This window comes from Schistocerca serialis, chromosome 12 (genome assembly GCF_023864345.2).
Source record: "Schistocerca serialis cubense isolate TAMUIC-IGC-003099 chromosome 12, iqSchSeri2.2, whole genome shotgun sequence".
NCBI lineage: Eukaryota > Metazoa > Arthropoda > Insecta > Orthoptera > Acrididae > Schistocerca > Schistocerca serialis.
The window spans coordinates 92,732,288-92,754,209 of record NC_064649.1 but is presented as its reverse complement, the minus strand read 5'-3'; the positions used below and the strand labels follow the sequence as shown (position 1 = coordinate 92,754,209).

Sequence of the window (21,922 nt, the reverse complement as noted above, 5' to 3'; positions counted from 1 at the left end):
GTTTAACAAAACTGAAGAGATCAAACCACTCCATGTTGGTTAATAAATACACTAGTTTTACTGTGTTCATTGTTGTCAACCTACCACTGTCAGTATCCTTGTAGCTTGCATATCCTATGAACAGCTCCTGAATCTTTTTTTAAAAAAAAAGCAACTGAACAGACCTGATGATGTCCATGTTGGAAGTTACCCTTATCTTTCAATGGACATTTTATAATCAGGCTGGCAACTGTATTCATTTCAGTTAGCTGTATTGGTTGGTGGCAACTGAATGTGAATACCTTGTTTACATGATGAAAAATACATCACAACTAACATCATACCATGACCAATACATCCACCAAACTGGTCACTTTTGGACTCTACAGTAAGTAGTGGTGTGGATGACTCACTGCAACTTTGCTGGTGCTCGTTGTGACAGAGGAGTCTGTGGAGGAAGAGGTGACGGCAGGTGTCACGGCAGGCCGGCGTCGGTCTGGGAGGTGCGTCTGCGACCCCTCCAGGTCCACCGCCATTGTCGTCCACGTGCGGTCCAGCGTCGTAGGCGGTGTCGCCGCAGCCGTGGATGGTGGAGGCGTTTTCACCTGTGCAGGAGGAGAGCTCTAGATGTAACACACGCTCTATCTTCCCATCGGTGAGCACACACTTACCGTCCGTCAGTCATGTGTCGGATGGCACAGTACACAGCCGTGCGAGCTCAGTGGAGAGGTACACCAGATACACAGGTCTGATTGGAAGAATGATGAGAGGTGAGTACTGATCAAAACATACTTTGTGTGGTGGGCATAACTTACACCGTAACAAGGAACAAATATTACACTAACATATTGCAGTGTTACACCACAAGGAAGTAACTGTATGGCAAAGATTCAAAGGCAGTAGGTTAAGTTAAACTGTGCCGTTCAGGTGTCAACTTTTTTACTTTTAAGTCTTGAGTCTTCTGTCTGCTTTGGTGTGGGCCCCCATGACTTCCTTTCCTGTCCCAACCTCTTCATCCCAGAGTACAAGTTACACAAAACATTTTCAATTGTTTTGAACAATGGAAAATCCAGGATGGAATAATTGCAGTATTATCAAAAGGATAGTTGCTTCTCATGATGCAGTGAAGATGCTGAATCAGAGATATGGACACAACGAAAAGACTGTAAAGCAAAGCTTATGGCCAAACAGGCCTTAGTCAGGATAGAGAACACATGAGGGGGATGTGGGGTGTGTGTATGCGCGTGTGCGTTTTTTTAATAGTGCCTCTCTGTGACTCAGCATCTCTGCTAATCTTCAATTGTTTGTCAGGTATAGTCCAATCTTTGTCTTCCTCTGTAAGTTTTGTCCTCTATAGCTCCCTCTAGTGCCATGAAAGTTATTCTCTGATCATGCCTTAACCCAGGTTCTATCATCCTGTCCCTTCCTCTAGTTGGTTCTTTATCCCCTCATTCCTTTCCCTGCCAATTCTGTGGAACACCTCTGGGCTTTTTTCCTCATCATTCCACCTAATTTTCAATATTCTCCTATATCAACACACCTCAAATACTTTTATTCTCTGCTGTTCTGTTTTTCCAACAGACAACAATTCACTTCTATAGAATACTGTGCTTCTAATTTACATTCTCAGAAATCTCTTCTTCAAATTTAGGTGTCTACTTAATTGTAGCCTCCATTCCAAGTTTACAAAAAGCTCCATAATTACCACTGCTTCTTTGGCATAAAGGCTGAAGTGTAGGGGCAAAACTAACATCCTTATCTTACACTTTTTCTAACCCAAGCTCTTCATTCTTGGTCTTTTATTCTTATTTCTTGCTCCTCGATCTTGTGCATACTGTATATTACCTGTCTTCCCCTATTGCTTATACCTACTTGTCTGAGGATTTCAAATATCTTGCACCATTTTACTTTGTCAAATGCTCTTTCTGAGTCAATGAATCATATGAAGGGGTGTTGATTTCTCTTATGTCTTGCCTCCATTATTATAAGGGGAGGGGTAGAGGGAGAGGGAGAGGGAGAGGGAGACAGAAAGGGGGGGGGGTGGAAGGAGAGATGTAGTGGGAAGGGCAATTTGATCACATTATGGTAATTGCAGAAGTATTTTTAGATGATTTTAATTCTGATGTTACATCTTCTAGTTTACTATTATTAATTTTCACCGATATGATAATGCCTTTCTATACTGAAAACATTTGCACAGAATCCAAGATATCACTACATATCTCTGTGAAGTAGTCCAGATTGTAGCTTACGATATGCACTTTCAGCAACTTATTGCACTCCAGATCTTGATATGTTTTGATCTTGTTTTATTTTTTAAATTTTGGTTCATGATATTAAACCCAAGTTTCATCGTAAGTTAAAATTTTGTTGAGGAAGTGCTCACCTTCTCTTTCATAATGTTCCTTTAGCTCTGTGCACACTCTCAACCTTTTTTCCTTGTGTAGTCGCATCAACTTCTTTGGGACCCATCTTGCACATGTTTTGCGATACTTCAGCTTGTTACAGATAATGTTATGAACTGTACCAGTAATAACTTGAACATCATCAACTATTATTTCCACAGTCACATAATATTGTCAACAATTCGACTTTCAAGTGAGGGAGTTGGAAATGCACCTGTTCGGCCAGAACAGTGTTTGTCGGTCACTGAGTCGTGACCATTTCTGAATGGCTCTACCCAAGTGTAAAAAATTTGCACAATTCATACAACCTTCACCATAAACTTAACGACATTCTACAGTATATATTCACTGGTTCCTCACCTTCAGCAAGTAAAAAACGAATAACAGAATGTTCTTCAACTAATGTGGACTTTTCAACCATCTTGTAACATATTTTTGTGGTTATAAACAAAACAATGTTGATATATCAGCAGATCAGGGCTCATCCCAGTGATGCCAACTTAAAGCCATAAAAGTCCCAAACTTTCCCTACAGACAGTTTTTTTCCCAGACCAATTTGTCTCTCTAATTTTTGAATGACCCTTGTACAATGAATTTAGCATACACCCCTTGATTGCACAACCTCTTTAGTCCACCTGGAATATGTTACTGTGACAGAGGGCATCTCATTTCATATGTGGAGCAAACAGCAATGAGGCCCCTTTTTCAGACCCTTATTCAAAAAGGGATGCAACTTATAGAAAAATGTTTACTCTTTGTTGCAAGTATGGTCATTATTTTCTTGAGGAAGAAATTGATTCCACATTACAGAAAAGAGTGTTAATTATCACCTGTTACATCAGATGTGTGACTAATATTGAGACTCTTCCTTCCCAAACATGTCTGCGAATAAGAGGCTGAGCTGGTAACATGAGAAAAGTTGACAGGTGTGCAAGCTGCATATTCTTTGAGTCCCAAAAAGATGGTGAAATGCATACTGAATCTGCCTAGTCTCTCCATTTGTAGTGCCCTCACAGAACTGTGCAACTGTTTAAAGACACATCCTTGCAGAATTCATGCTATTCATGAATTGGTAGCTGAATACAATGAAAAATGTGTAGCTGTCAGTCAGTGATTCAAGTCATTTGTAACAACATGAAAGGTGGGAACAAAGATTGGATTTAACATCCCATCGACATCAGGGTCATTAGAGATGGAGCATGAGCTCGGATGATGTCATGGGTGGGGAAGGCAATCAGTCGTCGAAGGAATCATCCTGGTGTTTGCTTGGAGCTTTTTAGGGAAATCGCAGAAAACCAAATTTTGGTTGGCCAGATGCAGATTTGAATCATCATCTTCCTGGGTGTGATTGTAACAACAGGTGGGCAGGAATGCTACGGTTGTTGGCTTTGGTCCGACTAGGCATAATTCCACATTGATGGATATGTAAATACACAAATTTCACTCATTTGAGCTACAGAAAATTAACATAAGCTCTGAAAGTCCCTTATGCAGGCACAGTGAGTGAGTGTTTGGTGTGCAATGTCATGTTTGTGAATCTTCATTGTATTCTTTCATAGTGTACCGAACACTGAGTCCTATGCACAAAGGTGCAACAGTTTGTAAACACTGTACCTGAATAAGGTAAAAGTATGGTTTCAAGAGGACAATGCTATGGCCCGTGGAGCCAAGAACAGTGTGACTTTCCTACACCTACATCTACGTGGCTACTCTGCAATTCACTCTTAAGTGCCTGGCAGAGGGTTCATCAAGCCATTTTCATACTACTTGTCCTCCATTCCAATTTTTAATGGCGCGTGGGAAAAAGGAACACCTAAATATTTCCGTTCGAGCTCTGATTACTATTCTTTTATTATGATGATAATTTCTCCCTATGTAGGTGGGTGTCAACAAAATATTTTCACATTCGGAAGAGAAAGTTGGTGATTGAAATTTCGTAAATAGATCTCGCCGCAAAGAAAACCGCCTTTGTTTCAGTGACAGCCACCCCAACTGGCATATCGTATCAGTGACACTCTCACCCCTATTGCGCGATAACACTAAATGAGCTGCCCTTCTTTGCACTTTTTTGATGTCCTCTGTCAATCCCGCCTGGTAAGGATCCCACACCATGCAGCAATAATCCAGCAGAGGACGGACAAGTGTAATGTAGACTGTCTCTCTAGTGGGTTTGTTGCATCTTCTAAGTGTTCTACCAACAAAGCGCAGTCTTTGTTTTGCCTTCCCCACAATATTATCTATGCAGTCTTTCCAATTTAAGTTGCTTGTAATTGTAATTCCTAGGTATTTAGTCAAATTGACAGCCCTTAGATTTGTGTGTTTTATCATATACCCAAAATTTATCGGCTTTCTTTTAGATCAGTGTTTTCATGGGTGAGTGGTTGCAAGGAACTGTTGCCTCCTAATTCTGCTTTTGCTTGTGGGAGTACCTTACCAACGCTGCTTACAAAGCTCACCCTCATGTTATCCTCGAATTGCAGAATGAAACAGAATGACTTATTGCTAGAATTCATCTACATACATAACAACATGTGTTTAAGGATATGCAACATTGTATTCAATTATGTGAACTCCATAATGGAGGCCACTTCCAACAAATTTTATAGCTTAATCATTTCCCCATAAAGTTGTATTGCTATTTGAACATCCCAAATTAAATGTTTCCACTCCTGTTAATTGCACCCAAAAATACACTAATGGAAAAAAGTTGCTATACCAAGGAGTTGTGCAAGATAAACGAAAGTTGAGGGCTTGTTTCTACATCTGAAAGATGACATCTATTCAGATTTTGCACCAGTCCCATACAACTGGTGCTGGTAGTGTCTCCATGAGGATGCAAATCAGGTTTGATTTAAATACAAGCTATAATGGTCATGAGCATTAGTTACACTATGTGACCAAAAGTATCTTTCATATTAGGTGCATTGTGCTGCCACCTGCTGCTAGGTACTCCATATCAGCGACCTCAGTAGTTATTAGACATCGCGAGATAACAGAATGGGGTGCTCCGAGGAACTCACAAACTTCAAACTTGGTCAGGTGATTGGGTGTCACCTGTGTCATACGTCTGTACACAAGATTTCCACACTCCTAAACATCCCTAGGTCCACTGTTTCTGATGTGAAGTGAAAATGTGAAGGGACCCGTACAGCACAAAAGTGTACAGGCTGACCTCGTCTACTGACTGACAGACTCTGCCGACAGTTGAAGAGGGTCGTAATGTGTAATAGGCAGACATCTATACAGACGATCACACAGGACAGGAATTCCAAACTGCATCAGAATCCACTGCAAGTACTATGACAGGTAGGTAGCAGGTGAGAAAACTTGGATTTCATGATCGAGCAGTTGCTCATAAGCCACACTTCACGCAGGTAAATGCTAAACGACGCCTCGCTTGGTGTAAGGAGCATGAACATCGGACGATTGAAAAGCGGAAAAACGTTCTGTGGAGTGAGAAATCAGGCTACACAATGTGGTGGCGTGATGGCAGGTTTTTTTATGGTAAATGCCCAGTGAACGTCATCTGCCGGCATGTGTAGTGCCAACAGTAAAATTTGGAGGTGGTGGTGTTATGGCGTGGTTGTGTTTTTCATGGAGGGGCCTTGCACCCCTTGTTTTGCGTGGCAGTATCACAGCACAGGCCTACATTGATGTTTTAAGCACCTTCTTGCTCCCCACTGTTGAACAGCAGTTCAGGGATTGAAATTGCATCTTTCAACACGATCGAGCACCTGTTCATAACCTGTAGCAGAGTGGTTACATGACAATAACATCCCTATAATGGACTCACTTTCACAGAGTGCTGACCTGAATCCTACAGAACACCTTTGTAATGTTTTGGAACGCCGACTTCATGCCAGGCATCACTGACCGACATCGATACCTCTTCTTCAGTTCAGCACTCCGTGAAGAATGGGATGCCATTCCTCAAGAAACTTCCCAGCACCTGATTGAATGTATGCCTGCAAGAGTGGAAGCTGTCATCAGGGCTAAGGTTGGGCCAACACCATACTGAATTCTAGCATTACCGATGGAGGGTGCCACAAACTTGTAAGTCATTTTCAGCCAGGTATCCAGATACATTTGATCAGATAATGTACCTTTAAGATTGGATGTGGTGAAATGATCAAGGGGACGAAAACACCATTAACAGCACCTCACTGAGTTTGAATGAGGTTTGTAATAGAGCTACAAGAAGCTGGATGTTCCTTCTGTGATGTTGCAAGAAGACTTGGCAGGAATGTAGTCATTATACATGCTTGCTAGCAGAATGTACAGTCACTAGAAGACCAGCTCCGGACAGCCACATGACACTACCAAGGGGGAAAACCATTGTGTTTGGCATATGGCTCTGGCACATCATACCGTATCTGCAGCAGCAATATGAGCAGCTGATACAGTGACACAAAGAGCTGTTACAAATCCATTATGGACAGGTCCAAGCCAGACTTCCTTTAGTGTGCATTCCACTGACCTCAAACCACCACCATTGGGGACTTCAGTGTTATCAGGTGAGAGCTCCATGGTGGGCAGGGTGAAGATGTGTTGTATTTTCTGAATAAAACTGGTTTTGCCCCTGGTGACAGTGATGGCAGTGTGTTTGTTAGGAGGAGGACAGATGAGGGCCTGGTCTAGAGTGTAATTTTGTATGACAGCAGGAACACTGTTATGGTTATCCCATGCACCCTGACTGCAAATCTGTATGTCCGTCTCTTGATTCAACCTGGTATGCTACCATGTGTGAATCGTATTCTGGGGAGGGGAGAGGGGGATGTTTTCCTACAGTGTATCGCTTGCCCACATACCGTTGTTGTAATTCAATATGTTCTACAGAGTGTCGACATATTCCCTTGTCCTGCTCGATCTCCAGATATGTCTCCCAATCAAGCACATGTGGGATATCATCAGACGACAAGTCTAGCATCATCATCATCAAGCAGCATTAATCGTCTCTGTATTGACCGACCAAGAGCAACAGGATGGAACTCCATTCCTCAAACTGACATCCGGCACCTGTGCAACACAATGTGTGCACGTTTGCATGCTCGCGTTCAACATTCTGGCAGTTAGACCAATTACTAATGTACCAGCATATCACATTTGCAATAGCTTATCTTGTGCTTAAATTAATCTGTGATCTTGCAATGTTAATCACATAAATATGTTACCTAATCAAATGTATTCCCAAAATTTCATTGTTGTTGTTGTGGTCTTCAGTCCTGAGACTGGTTTGATGCAGCTCTCCATGTCACTCTATCCTGTGCAAGCTTCTTCATCTCCCAGTACCTACTGCAACCTACTTCCTTCTGAATCTGCTTAGTGTATTCATCTCTTGGTCTCCCTCTACGATTTTTACCCTCCAAGCTACCCTCCAATACTAAATTGGTGATCCCTTGGTGCCTCAGAACATGTCCTACCAACCGATCTCTTCTTCTGGTCAAGAAAATTTCATTACTCTACATTAATTATTTTTGGAATTGCTATTTTTTTCTGCCAGTGTAGCTTTGACAATGATATTCTATTTCAAGATTTGAATTCCCCCACTATAAATTTGCTTAGAAACACTCTAATTCTTACCAGAAATGGGACTAGTATAAAACATTGTTGTCAGTGCTGAATGGATCTATGATCTCACCTTGGTGGAGACAGGTTCCCTGACAGGAGTTGGGGCCACTGGAGGTGGCGACGCCTCAGGAGGTGGAGGCGGGGGCGGCAGGGGTGGCAGCGGCTGTGACACTGGCCGGCCCACGCTCACCGTCTCCAGCATGTCCGCCTCCACACGACTGGGATTGACCCCATCTGGCGGCCTCCTGTGGGCAAGTGCCAAGTCAGTTCCTTTCGTGTGAACTAGCCACATCATCTGGGTCTTTGTATGGTCTCTTGCTGTCTCAACACCCACATTAGCAGCATGATATATTACTTTATCTAAACACTTGTAGAGGCCATTAACATTGTAAGAAAAAGATAATAATTATAGCATAAAGAACCAGAACTCTTCACTTCTAGGACCTTTAACCTAATAACTACAAAAGGGCAATTCATTAAACTAAAACACCAGAATATCTATGACAAACCTACTGTCAGAAACTGTGGAATCCTGTCTAAAAGAAAGGCAAAGTGACTACCAAATCTACTTACTGGCTAATTGAGATGATTAAATACTGTAGCACTTCACTAGAAATATAAAACTCAGCTTCAACACTATAAATGTTGCACAAACCTCTACTCCTCCCACATATTAGAACTACCTCCAACTCCTTGATGCAAAGACATTCACGCCTCCAAAATTTTTAACTCCCTCTAAATCCTAAATTCACAAACCTGCACTCCTCCCAATTTTTTTAATCCCTCCAATTCTTTGATGCAAAAACATACATCCCGCAAATTTTTATCACTGTCCAATCCCTTGATGCACAAACTTCCATCCCTTCCAGATTTTATCACCATCTCTAAATCCTTGCACTCCCTCCAAATTCTCTATTCACAGACCTGAACTACTCCTAAATTTTTTAATCCCTCCAATTCCTTGATGCAAAAACATCCACTCCTTCTGCATTTCTAACTCCTTCCTATTCCTTGATGCACAAATCTTTACTCCTCCAAAATTTTATCAGCAACTGCAAAGCTTTGATGTGAACAAACCTCCTCCCTCCCTCCCCCCCCCCCCCCCCCCCCCCCAAATTTTATAACTTCCTCCAATTCTGTGATGCATAATTCTCCCCTCCTCCCAACTTTTATCACTCCCTCAAAGCCTTTGATCCTCAAACCCCCAAAAATTAATCCCCTTGAAATTCTTGGTGCACAAACCTTAACCTGTCCCAATGTTTACTATTCCCTTGAAATTCTCAACATGCACTTCTCCATAATTAAAGTGTCTGATACTACCATTCTTGTCACTCTGTATCATGTTCCACTTTATAAAATATCATTCATCTTTTCAAACATAAAACACCTTTGTCTGTTCTAACTTCCTCATAAATGTGTAACTCCCCATTATTTACTCCATCCTTGAGAATCTCATACATATATCAACAAACTTTTCCTCACAATATTGCAGTGTTTCTGTTCTGTGATGACACTGCTTCCACCTCCACATGCAGTGCAGTGGTTGGGGGATCTCACCTGGTGGTGTCCAGAGGTCTGACTGGCCTCGGTCGCTGTGTGGTGTAGACGGGTGGTCTGTATGTCACATCCACCACCTCTGGAGTACCTCCCAACGTCACTGAGGGTGAGAGCGGTGATAGTGGAGGTGGAGGTGGTTTATTTCCAGAGGATGTCTCTGCCAGCTCCTGATCCTCATCTGGAAAGAAAAACTTCTGTCACCAATGTATCAGCATGGTCATCCACATACTGACATGCCAACAAGTACATCTCATCTGTAGATTAGATATCACCTTAAATACCAAGTCAAAAACTACCTTTCCCTCTATCCTACATAAAGATACATTTCATTTATGGGTGAAGTTAGGGAAGAGACTTTTGGTTCACCTCCAAGTGGTGAGCTACTTACTAATCTGATTTCATCTTCAGGGGAACAATACTTAGGGGATTTAAAATTATTTGGTGCTCTGTCCACAATATCGGTTCATGGAATTTTCTAAGTGGCTTTCTGTGAGATTTTGGGTGTCAATATTTCACTGTGCTAACTCAGGTTGTTCAGCATTTATGTTACAGTCCCTCATGTGACAATTTGCACTACTACTCACGCATCAAAACCCATAGATAAATCATACATATACATGTCATGTTTAGTGGTCTAGCACTAAAGAGCATGTCTGGAAATTGCAAGGTTGAGGGGTCGGGCCTCTGTTGTACCATGGATTTTTTAGTCTTCATTTTAACCTGGCCTTCGTATCTCAACAATTTAATGAGTCATTAGAAACAATGCATGGTTTGGATTCCACATTTAACTGTAGGTCCCCTTTCCCCAGCTCAATAACTGGGATAAGTTGAGGATACACAAGCTGCTGAAGAGACATCCAATAGAAAGCCTTACACCAGGCCACTGAGATGCACAAATTATTGTTATTATCTGTATACAGATGTAAGTTTGCATGAAAAGCTCAGAGCACAAGTCCTACTTGTACTTATCCGGTTTTTTGATTTTCTTTACGATTGGCCAAAGGAGGTATTTCTTTGTAGACAACAGCATCATCAGTAAACAGTCTTATAGCACTGCTGATCCTATCAGATAAATCGTTTATTTATACTGAGCTCAAATGGCTCGGAACACTATGGGACTCAACTGCTGAGGTCATTAGTCCCCTAGAACTTAGAACTAGTTAAACTGAACTAACCTAAGGACATCACACACATCCATGCCCGAGGCAGGATTCGAACCTGTGACCGTAGCGGTCTCGCGGTTCCAGACTGCAGCGCCAGAACCGCATGGCCACTTCGGCCGGCATTATATACTGAACTCATTAGCGGTCCTAGCTATACTTTCTTGGGGGCACCCATTGTTATTGCTACTATTATTTCTGTACATTTGCTATTCAATATAATGTACTGAGCTCAACAAGTTAAATATTCATTGAGCCAACCACATACCTGCATAGAAACTCCCCATATGATTGTATTGTGATTAGCAGATGATAGTGTAGTGCAGTGTGAAATGCCTTTTGAAAATCCGGATAGATGGAATCTACCTGTTTGTTTTCAGTTACTGCTTGCTAGATATTGTGTATGAATAAGGTCCATGTCTCACTGCTGTACCTCAAAACTTACTGTAATCTTTCATCTTCAGACATGTAGTAAATTTATAATTGAAAAACCTGATTTGTTTACCAAAAGCTCCCAATGCAATTTGTACTCTTCTGTTTATTTCTTTAACTGGTCATCTAGCTGTCATCTACAGCTGTTCTATACACAACTACTCCTCAAAAGATTACACAACTTCACTGCCCACTTGCAGAGTTTTTGATGTGTTTATTGTACAATATTTTAGTCTTAATATAACTGATTTTCAAGCCTTCTGTTCAGTTCTCTCATTCTTTGTTGGAGTTTGTCTGCCTTAGAGCAAGCAGCATAGTAGCATCCCCAAAGCTAAGATAGTTCACATATGTTCCACTAACACAATTATACTTCTTAATTTTCCAAATTAAACAGTCTGAAAACTTCCTCTCGAGGTACTGATAGTTAGATAATTATGGTAAAGTGATAACACTTTACTTGATTTCTTCGATTAGCATTAACATATACATTCTTCAGTTTACTGACATGCATTGTAAGATCTCTTTTTTTTAAGCTGCAATAAAACCATTTTCAAAATCTGTAAACCCCAGACAAAGTGGTAGTTCAGACTCATAGTCCTGTTCTGTATTTCCAGTCAAATCATGCACAGTGGACGGTTTTCTCTGTTCACTTCTACATCCAGCTTCTCCCTTATTCAATTAAGATCTGACATCATATTTGTGTGGTTGGTGATACTTTATGTGAGTATCTTGTAGATTACGCAGGGGATACTGATGGCTTCACAGTTTTTTTTTTGTTTGTAGTCAGTCTCCTTAGCTATGAAGTAAAATAATCTGTGATTTTAGGATTTTTATGAATACTAATGAACAAGGCTGTGCTTTGCATTAATAAATGTGTATGAGAACTAGTTATAGGTCTTAATCTGGGGTATCCCTGAGAATTATGTCAGGATGCAAATTTCGGCTTGTCATTGCAACTTCACCTGTTTTGTGTGTATGAAACTCAAAATTGTAATAAATCATACAGAATTTAAAAGAAAAAGATCTCTAAAAGTTCTTGACTGATTTACTAGAAATTTTCACACAATATTGTGATAAACATTTGGACAGACATAAGCTTTTTAAACAGCAATGTACAGATTTTCTGTTAATAGTGACTGGTACAATGAAAATGCCGTTTTGCGAAAATGTGGTTTCGTTTTCTTTCTTGCAGTCAGTTTTAATAGCCTAAGTCTACCCTAATGTTTATTGTTCATATATTAGTATAGATTTTATGAATCTGAATGGGAAATTTAAAGAAAAAAAGGGCATCGATTTATTAACACCTGACAGTTGGAGAAAAAAAAAAAGTAAACAAAACTACATGGTGTGACAGGTCTCATTTGCAAGCTTATTGTGCAGCAGATGGGGGAGGGGGGGGTGAGGGGGGGACAATGGCTGAAAACTCAGTAAGAGCACCTACTATCTCATAACCATCCAAGAACATTATGACATTTTGTAATTTTAGTGTGTCTGGTGACTGCATCGTAATAATGTCACCCAATCATTCATCAGTCCAATACCAACCCACTATACCCACCTGCAAATAAGGCACTAAAATATGAAATTCTTCCCAGAAAATTAATAAGCCAAATTTAAATGTAGGCTGGAGAAATGACTGTTGAGTGCCTGCCACTATGTGGCAGAAAAGAAATGATCAATAAGGAACAAGGAAACCTACCTTCCAGTTTGTCGTCAGCATCATCGCTGGAGGAGGTACTTGAAGGCTTTGGTTTGGTTGTGGGGGCAGGGCTGTAGGCAGGGGTGGGAGGTGTCACCACGAAGGGTGGGCGCCTGGGGGTGGTCGGTGCCGGTGGTGGCGGACGCTCGAACTCGGACGGTGGGGGTGGCAGTGTCTGTAGGGGTGGCTTCCTGTAACAATGAAAAAAACAAAGCCAGTAGAGAGCCTTCAAGTACCATGTAGTTAAAGTACAGCTTAGCTATACATTTTAAATAATTGTGCTGCACCTTTCTCATTTCTATATATTAGGTACCTGTATCCTGGTTTTGTAAATAATACATAAAAAATTGTAGAAATTGATCATAATGACTATTTCTGCCAGTAGACACACTTGTGCAAACAACAGATACACTTAAAGGGAAGGTGATTACCTTGATTAGTAAGTAGGTAGCATAGTGTGTGCATCAATTATTACAAAGTAGTGTTATGGTAGTGATAAGGGAATTAAACAGGAAAATATTGATCTATCAAAACAGGTATTAATTAAAGCTATATAATATTTATTATAAACAATTTTAAAACAATTCTTGACACTACAGCTAACTGTTTTCTCGCCAATAAAAAAATGAGATGCCTAATGCACTTTCAGTGAAGGGCGATTACAAATTAGTGGACAGTTCCCTAATATTACATTTTTTCTAATAAAATCTACCTTCTCTTATTATAATAATGGGGTTGCTACACAATTTTTGAGATACATAGAAATGATTTAGTGGTCACTACAGTCACCTGACCTCACACCACTGAACTACTACTATGAAGTTTGGTAAAGAACCAGGTATATTGAATCAAAGTTAAAGACCTAAAGGACTAGAAGACATGCATTCGTAACATATTTAAACATGTTGCTGTGGAGTTCCTGGAGCAAACATGAAGAAAGACTGAATATAGACTAGACATTATTTGTGCCACTAGAAGTGGACACACATTGACATGTTGATTGTAGGTTGGGTGTCGACATTTGCATTGCTATCAACAACCTGTGTTGTTGACAATATTTGGTCATGTGACTCCCTTATGTGTACCACCCTGCTACTTGGGGATGGTGGCACATTTTATATGTAATAAGTCGCCAACTATACTGAAAGAAAGTTTCTCAATTACAGGTGCTGTGTTGACCACCATTTCTTATGTATAAGAGCCAGGGCCTTCCACAACGCAGACTCTACAGCACCTGCAGGGCAGATGGACAGAAACATGTGAGCAAGTGTAGTGACATCTGTCGTGGGTTCAAGTTCTCTTCCCGAACTTGGATAAGATGTGTGTTTGCAAGACTGTGCACAAGAAGAAAATGCGTGCAATGGTTGTGGTAACTAGAGACATAGAAACACAATATGATAATGATTTAGTTTAAGGCCTTTTACAAAATTTATCTTTGAAGTAAAGTTTACATGTACTATATTCTATGGGTAAAAATGATAAAATTATACCTGTTATTTTAGCCCAATGATAGGCTAGAATGGCAAGAATATGGTAAGAAAGAAAAAAATATTTATAAACACACTAACTGAAGTGTTATTTTTGTGTGCAGAAATTTCATTCCTAAATACCTCCCTGAATAACATCCTTCTGCTGGAAACACAAAAATATGACAATCGTAACCAAAATTTTGATAACAGTAAAATGTAAGGCATCTTCTCCCAATCCACTCTTCCAAAGAGGCAACAAAAGTTTGTGAGTTATCTTATCACACACTGAAAATCATTTGTTGTTATACAGTATAGTTTTAAAAGTATTAAGATGGAAGGTTGTAGACTTAAAAACTTCAACAGCCAAGATCATTAATTATAATTTTATTTCTGATAACTGGTTTTGACAAATCTAAGTTGCCATAATCAGATCTTATGCAAATACATCTCAATACATCTCTATTATATGTACAATATACCACATCAAGTTGTGGCATGTCATTCCAGGAACACTAAGAAAGTGATACCTCGGCATGTCAGTAATAAATCAAGATTTACATAAAATATCATGCATATTGTTCTGACAGCACAAGCTCATATGCACACAACAGATGAAAGGTGAGTTTTCTGTCTCCTTTCATCTGTTGTGTGAGTATGAGGTTGTGCAGTAAATGCAACATGCAAGTTATTTTATGTAATCTTTCTTTATTGTTGACAAATTGATGTATCACTTTCTTCACATTCCTGGAATGACATGTCATAAACTTGACATGATATATTATACATATTTAGACGTATTTGCATAAGATCTTCTGATAGCACCTTAGATTAGCCAAAACCGGTCATGGAAAATAAAATTATATTTAGTGATCTTGGCTGTTGAAGTTTTTACTTCTATATTTCATATTATTTTAGACTGGCCCCATACTTCAGTGATGTCAAGCATATGTAGTTGTAAAGATGTTTAATGGGCACCCTGTACTTCCGCAGTTACAAGACAGTGTTGCATTAAAGAGTTCCCAATTCAGTCTATTTCTGATGTATGGATAGGTTACACGATAAAGTTGTATCTGATCAACGTTGTAGGAGCAGAGGCGCTCACCTGCCACCTCCGATGAGGACTGGTCGGTGTGTGGAATCCCCTTCTTGTGGGGGCGGTCTGCCCCCAGCACCCACCACGGTCACCCTGGGTGGGGGCGGAGCCAGCCCCACCACCGAGTCGTCTGCCGGTCTCAGCTTGAAGGGCCGTGCGGTGCTCGCTGCTGCCTCCAGGTCCGAGCTGGCTGTGTGAGGTGGTGGGGGTGGCTTGTCCACCTCCATCATGTCCACCGGCAGCTGCCCATCTCCCAGCAGACTGGGTCTGGGTCTGCCCTCCTCTGTTGCTCCCGGCCTCTGGAGACACAAGCATTCGTTGCAAAATGACAGTACAACTCTCGATGACTGATCACCAGCCAATGATTCATTATGAGCATGTGCAACAAAAGAAGTGTTACCCCAAGATACATTTTGCTAATACAGTGTAAAGGTCTCAAATCAGTTAGAAAGAGAACCCACAAGTTTCTTGACATATGCTGTATCCAGATGGATCCACCCATTTTTGGGATTTGAATGTATGAATCGCAATAGTCTCCTAGCTAAAGACAACTTTTGTGGAAGTAACCCATAAACAATGTTATAAGTAAAAAAAAAAAAAAAAAAAAAAAGGTAGAAATCATTTATAGGGCTCAACAAGGCTAAACCTGAGGTCCATTATTGATTCTCATACACGTAAATGATCTTTGGCCCAATATGCCACAAACAGAAGCAGTTCTTTTTTTAAATTTTTAGCTAACTGTAGTATTGTAATCAATCCAAATATACATACAGTAACATAATAAATGGTAAAAAACGTTCTCAGAAGTATTATTGGGTGGTTGTCTGCAAACAGACTCACTCTCAATTTCAAAAAGACACAACATGTTCAGTTCTGCACATCTAGAGGTACTACACCAGTGATGAAGGTCACATGGTGATAGTACACATGAGGGTGAAAACTTCAAAATTCTTAGGATTCCCTGTTAATGAGAATTTTAAAAAATCGTTTTTGAACTCCTATAACAACTCTATTTGGCCACATTGCACTTTGCATCACTACAAACTGTGGGCAGAGGTAAATCTGTAAGTTAACATAATATGCGGCTTTACTTTCAAAAATATAATATGGAATGATGTACTGGGGTAGCTAATTTTTAGGAAATAAAGTTTTCTAAAGTTTTGAAATCTTAGTTTTAACAGTCCCCCTGCAGGCAAAGCTTGCTCCTGCTAAGAAAGGCTCCATTTTTCAAAAATGTGCTGTAAGGATAATACAGGGTGCACAACCACTACATCTGTTTAAGGATTTAGGAATTTTGACTATTGCTTCACAGTGTATGTATTCCCTCAGGTAATTTATTGTAAATGACCCACTACAGTTTTCAGAAGGACCAATGATGTACACAATTATTATATCCAAACAAAAATTGACATTCATTATTCCACATTAAGGTCATCATCAGCAGGAAAAGAGATGCACATTGCTGTCGCCAAACTATTTGATTACTTACCCAGTGATATAAAATGACTGATAGGCAGCAAACTTGAAAACAAACTGAAATCGATTTCTCAAAAACTCCTTATATTCTGTAGAGTAATTTCTATATATGTAATATCTCAAAGTGGCAGACAGGAATTACTAATTCACATCTGTATTTTAAACAAATCCTTGCAAATGATCAGCATGTCATTATATTTATGTATGAATGTGCAATATGAATATAAAGTGACTCAATCCACATCACTGCGATTAATCATACAAATGATACATGCAAAACATGTACCTGGATTGAGGACTTCTTGGTGGGAAGGACTGCTGCCAATGTACAGTTCAGATAAGGAGCATGAAGCCGAGATATGAGAAATCAGGGATCATTCAGAGGCATACAGACAGTCATTTTTGTTTTGCTCTGTCTGTGAGTGGAACAGGAAAGGAAATGACTAATTGTGATACAGGATACTCTGCATTACACAATGTAAGATCGCTTGGAAAGTATGTATGTAGATGTAGTTGTAGGCATCAAAGGGTACAGCAGTGTATGACTGACAACAGTTCCCTCTGGTTGTTGTTCAGGCAGTGGTTACGCCTAACAGCACAACTCGCAGCATGTGAAGAAGATGGCTGCATCACTCATCCAAATATTATGCACAAAATGGAATCCACAACTCTGCTGAACATGCAGATGCATACCATTCATCATCAACATTGGCTTACATAATCCCTGCATACTTTTGCCTGGATATGCAGCTTTGAAACTGATACAAAACTGGTAAACCACAAATATAGTTTTATGCAGATAAAGGAATAGAAGTGAAGAGGGGAACAAAAAGTATTTATTTTCTTCCATGAAGCATAAGGGTTGGCTACAATGGTGGCCCTGGTGCCAACAGTACAAAAAACACACATCTTTTGTCAATTTGATGCTGTCACATCTGCATCTACTGGGTGGCTATAATCATAGAGCAGCTACTCACAGAGGTCCAATGTGATCTGTAATTATCATATGGTAGTGAAACTTGGCAGATATTCTAATGTGTTAATGCAGAGCTGATATATGCTGGAAATCCAATTCCAATTTTGTACACCAAGTGCAAATCTGGCACTGTGAATGCAAGAGAGATGTATATAAATGTTTCCATTTACAACTGATTAGGAATGGAACATGGGCAGAAAAGGACAAACAAGAGAGAAAGGCATAATTTGATTTTATTATAAACAGCCACTCACACAGACTGTTCAATATGAGCACCAGAGACATCTGTGAGATGCTGTACAGCACCACATTTGCACCTGGTGACCAAAATTGGATCTAATTTTTTTCCTGTGTAAATTGGTTCTGCATTAATGCATTATCATATCTACCAAGTTTCACCATGTGATAATTACTGCCCACTGGACCTCTGCAAGTATCTGAACTTTTAATTAAAACCACCTGCTACATCCTTACACCGCAAACCACTGGGAGAGGGTACTTAGCATGGTACAACATGTTAGGTTTTCTTCCTGTTCCATTAACATATGGGATGTGACAAGAACAACTACTTAAAGTCCTCAGTGCTTGCTTTAATTAGTCAAACCTTGTTTTCAAGGTCCCCATGGGAGTGACACATAGGGGCTGAAAAGAACCTTAAGATTATTCACGTAATACTGGTTATTTTGCATGTTATCTTCAAGAGTCGGTGAATTCAAGTTTTTTAGCATTTCTGTAATGCTCTCTCATGAGTCAAACAAACATGTGAGCATTTTTAGTGCCCTTCTTTATATTCATTCAAAATCCCCTGGTTAGTCCTCTTTGGAATGGGTCTCACACAGTTGAGCAACATTTTAAGATGGGTCACACAAGTGGTTTGGAAGCAGTCTGATTTGTAGACTGCCTGCATTGTCTCCGTATCCTGAGAGTGAAGAAAACTCTGCCACTTGCTTTATCTACGACCAAGCCTATGTGATTGTTCCATTTCGTATTCGTACAAAGTGTTGGACCCCTGTATTTGTACGAGTTGAAAGATTTCAGTTGTGTGTTACTGATATTGTAGTCATAGTGTACTATGTTTTTTGTTTTATTTTGTGGAGTGCACAATTTTCCATTTCTGAACAATTACAGCAAGTAGGCGGTATTTGCACCACTTTGATATCTTATCACGATCATACTGAATATTTGTCCAGCTTTTCAGAAAGTACTTAAAAAGAGGTGCATCACTGGTGAAAAATCTGAGGTGGTTATTAATATTGCCTGCAAGGTCATTAATGTACATCATAGACAGCAAGGGTCCCAACATATTTCCTTGAGACATACCTGAAGTTGCTCCTATCTCTGTCAATGGCTCCCCATTAGAGATAACATGCTGGATGCCCCCACCAAAAACTCTTCAATACAATCGGAAATTTCACTCAATATACCATAGGCTATGCTTTTGATAATAAGCATAGATGTGGTGTGGAGCCAAATGCTTTTTGGAAGTCAAGAAATATAGCACGCACCTTACTTGTTTGAAATACAGTTTGGGAACGCCGTGAGAGAAAAGTACAACTTGCATTTCAAATTATTGATGTTTTTGGAAAACGTGCCAGTCAGCAAAGAAGAGGTCATTCTGTCAGAGATGTTAGACGACAGATGATTTAAGCGAACACTAACCTGTGTCGGTCGACGGGTGACGACATCGCCCGGGAACTCGGCCGGTCGGCCCAGAACAATGACAGGTGGCCGGTGGGGTTTGTTGTTGTGCTGGTGGTCTGTGAGCACCGTCACCCTCGGGGGTGGGGGGGGCGGAGGAGGTGGCGGCTGCGTGGGGCGAACTGCGGTCGCCGGCGGCAGGTTCAGCGACGGCGGTCTCAGAACCGAGTCCACCACGGCAGACACGTCCTCACCCATGGCCTTGAACGGAGGCACCTCCTGCCCGAAGTCTCCCTCTTCGGTGCCCTCGAAGCCCGGCGGCTGCCGGTTGCCGACGACGGGAGTCTCGGCCGGTGGCCTCAGGGCGTCACCGGGCCAGTGTGGCCTCGCACCCTCCAGTGTCCCACCGGCGGAGATGTGAGGCCGCCCGTAGTGGATGTCCGACTCGTCTCCGGACGGGTGGTCCCGGCCCGGACCGCTCTCGTCGCCGGCAGATACTACCAGGTGGCCCGATCCTCCGGTGTGCCAACCCGGAGGGCGATATCCGGCTGCCTGGTATGGTGGACCGACACCAGGCACCACAACCTCACCATCTGGACCGTCACTGCCAATGCCGTGGTGAGCATTGGGGTTATCTTCCTGGGAACCGACGATCTGCCAGCCAGAGCTTCCTACGTGTGGATGTGAAGGCCTCTCTTCTCCGACTCCCAGTACAGGTATCTCATTTCGAGACAGTTTCTCATCCTGGTGGTCCGATTCCAGTGTCGCGGTGCCAGTGTGGCTATCGTGATGGTAACCGGGTTCGTTATCTGGCGACACTATCACCAGCGGCCGTTCAGTCTGGGTTCCACCGTGCAGATTGCCGTCCGGTTCACCCTCATCTCCATCTGAGCCATCTGCTGGTGGATCTGGGCTCCCATCAGTGCCAGACGCTGCTCCAGTGCTGTCTGGATCGCTATTAGATACAGATAAATGACATTTCTCTCACCGTGTTGATACACACTTTTTATCAGAAACAGAATTTATGAATATTAATACTATTACAAAAATTAACAAACATTCTTTTTGTAACACCACTAAAGTATTCTATAATAACAAATGAACAATGAATGAAACAGGCAACAAGTTATAAATATTTGTTGATGGAAAGAGATTTGTATGATTCTAATGTAAGATATGTAAGGTTGCTAATAGTGCAGCCATTTCCAGAAATTTCTGGGTTGCTTTGTAGCACAGAACTTATGGCTGACAAGCAGATGGAACAAAAACTGAGAAATAAAAATCTTGGAATAAATAAGATAGGAACAGACCTCATACACAGCTTATGACCAATGAGTAATTTTGTCATCCATATCATCCCAAACACTCGTGGAGAGAGAGGGGAGTGGGGCAGGTGAGGGGGTGAGAGCAGACTGGGAAGGAGGTCGATTAATGGAAACAAAATCCATTCTAGTTCATGCACCAATACTGGAGGAAAGTGCAGACTGCAGTGGGCCTAATAATATTCAAATTTGTCTATGGTGGCATTAAATTGTTCTCTTGTAGGTCAAACCAGTGACAGATACTGACAGTCATTTAAACTGGACATTTGGGCATAACCAACTTTAAATATCCATTTGTCTGCAGGGAACAATGCCTGTCAATTGAACCTAATGTGGAAGGTGGCAAATAGAGGGGAGGCACCTGCCACAATGCAAAGTCTTTCAACATTCTGCTGCTGATCACAATGAATGAAACCATATTCCCACCAAAGTATGGCCTCAGCACAGTATAGAGGAGAGCAGCTATCAGTGTCTGGCATTACTCGTGACTGTGTCCCTAAATGTGATTATTTCTCATTGGTTTCGGGCAGTGTTGGGTAAGGGGCAGATCCATAGAACAGGGAGTCACCTTCTAATGTGTCACATAGTGTAGCCATTGGTATAAAGGAAACAACCTGCCCGTGTGACACACCTTTTCTCGTCCAGTGCAGCATCCTCTCCCACATCGAACTGGTCAGCAGCACTGGGGAAATGTATTCCACCCTGTGGAGGCTGTCCGTCTGGACGGACACCGACATTCGGGCCACTGTCTGGGCTGGAGACCTCACCAGCTGTGTGGTGATGATGGTGCTCATGGTGATGCACGGTTCCCGAAGGCTCGTCCACCTCGTTTGCAGGCTCACCCACAGTGACTACGTGTGGCCGCAAGTCCTCCGGAGGCACGGGGCTGTGCAGCTCGTTGAAGTGTGGCACGTGTCCGACAATGATGTTGTTGTCAGCGTCCGTCACGGGCGGTGGCCGCTGCCGGTGGGGCTGGCCGTGGAAGTCCAGTGGTGGTTTGGGATGGCCACTCACAAAACCTGGAACTGAAGATTATTTCCTAATCAATTGCTTCATTTGACAACATTAATCATTCTCGTATCATGTGAGTAGCAACTGGTTCAACTCTAAAGTTGTTAGATGTGATACACTAAAGGTAGAAATCTGAT

At 41.4% G+C, this 21,922-nt stretch overlaps 1 protein-coding gene across 1 annotated transcript in view; it reads right to left on the bottom strand.

Moving 5' to 3' along the window:
• Window positions 1-21,922, bottom strand: part of LOC126427962 (uncharacterized) — a 184,855-nt gene that overhangs the window by 54,781 nt on the left and 108,152 nt on the right. The window contains exons 19-25 of the mRNA XM_050089850.1: window positions 21,406-21,799; window positions 19,474-20,407; window positions 15,372-15,661; window positions 12,801-12,991; window positions 9,510-9,687; window positions 8,023-8,197; window positions 393-584 (exon numbers count right to left, since the gene is read on the bottom strand). Of these exons, the coding sequence (XP_049945807.1) occupies window positions 393-584; window positions 8,023-8,197; window positions 9,510-9,687; window positions 12,801-12,991; window positions 15,372-15,661; window positions 19,474-20,407; window positions 21,406-21,799 (2,354 nt within the window). The remainder of the gene's footprint in view (window positions 1-392; window positions 585-8,022; window positions 8,198-9,509; window positions 9,688-12,800; window positions 12,992-15,371; window positions 15,662-19,473; window positions 20,408-21,405; window positions 21,800-21,922) is intronic.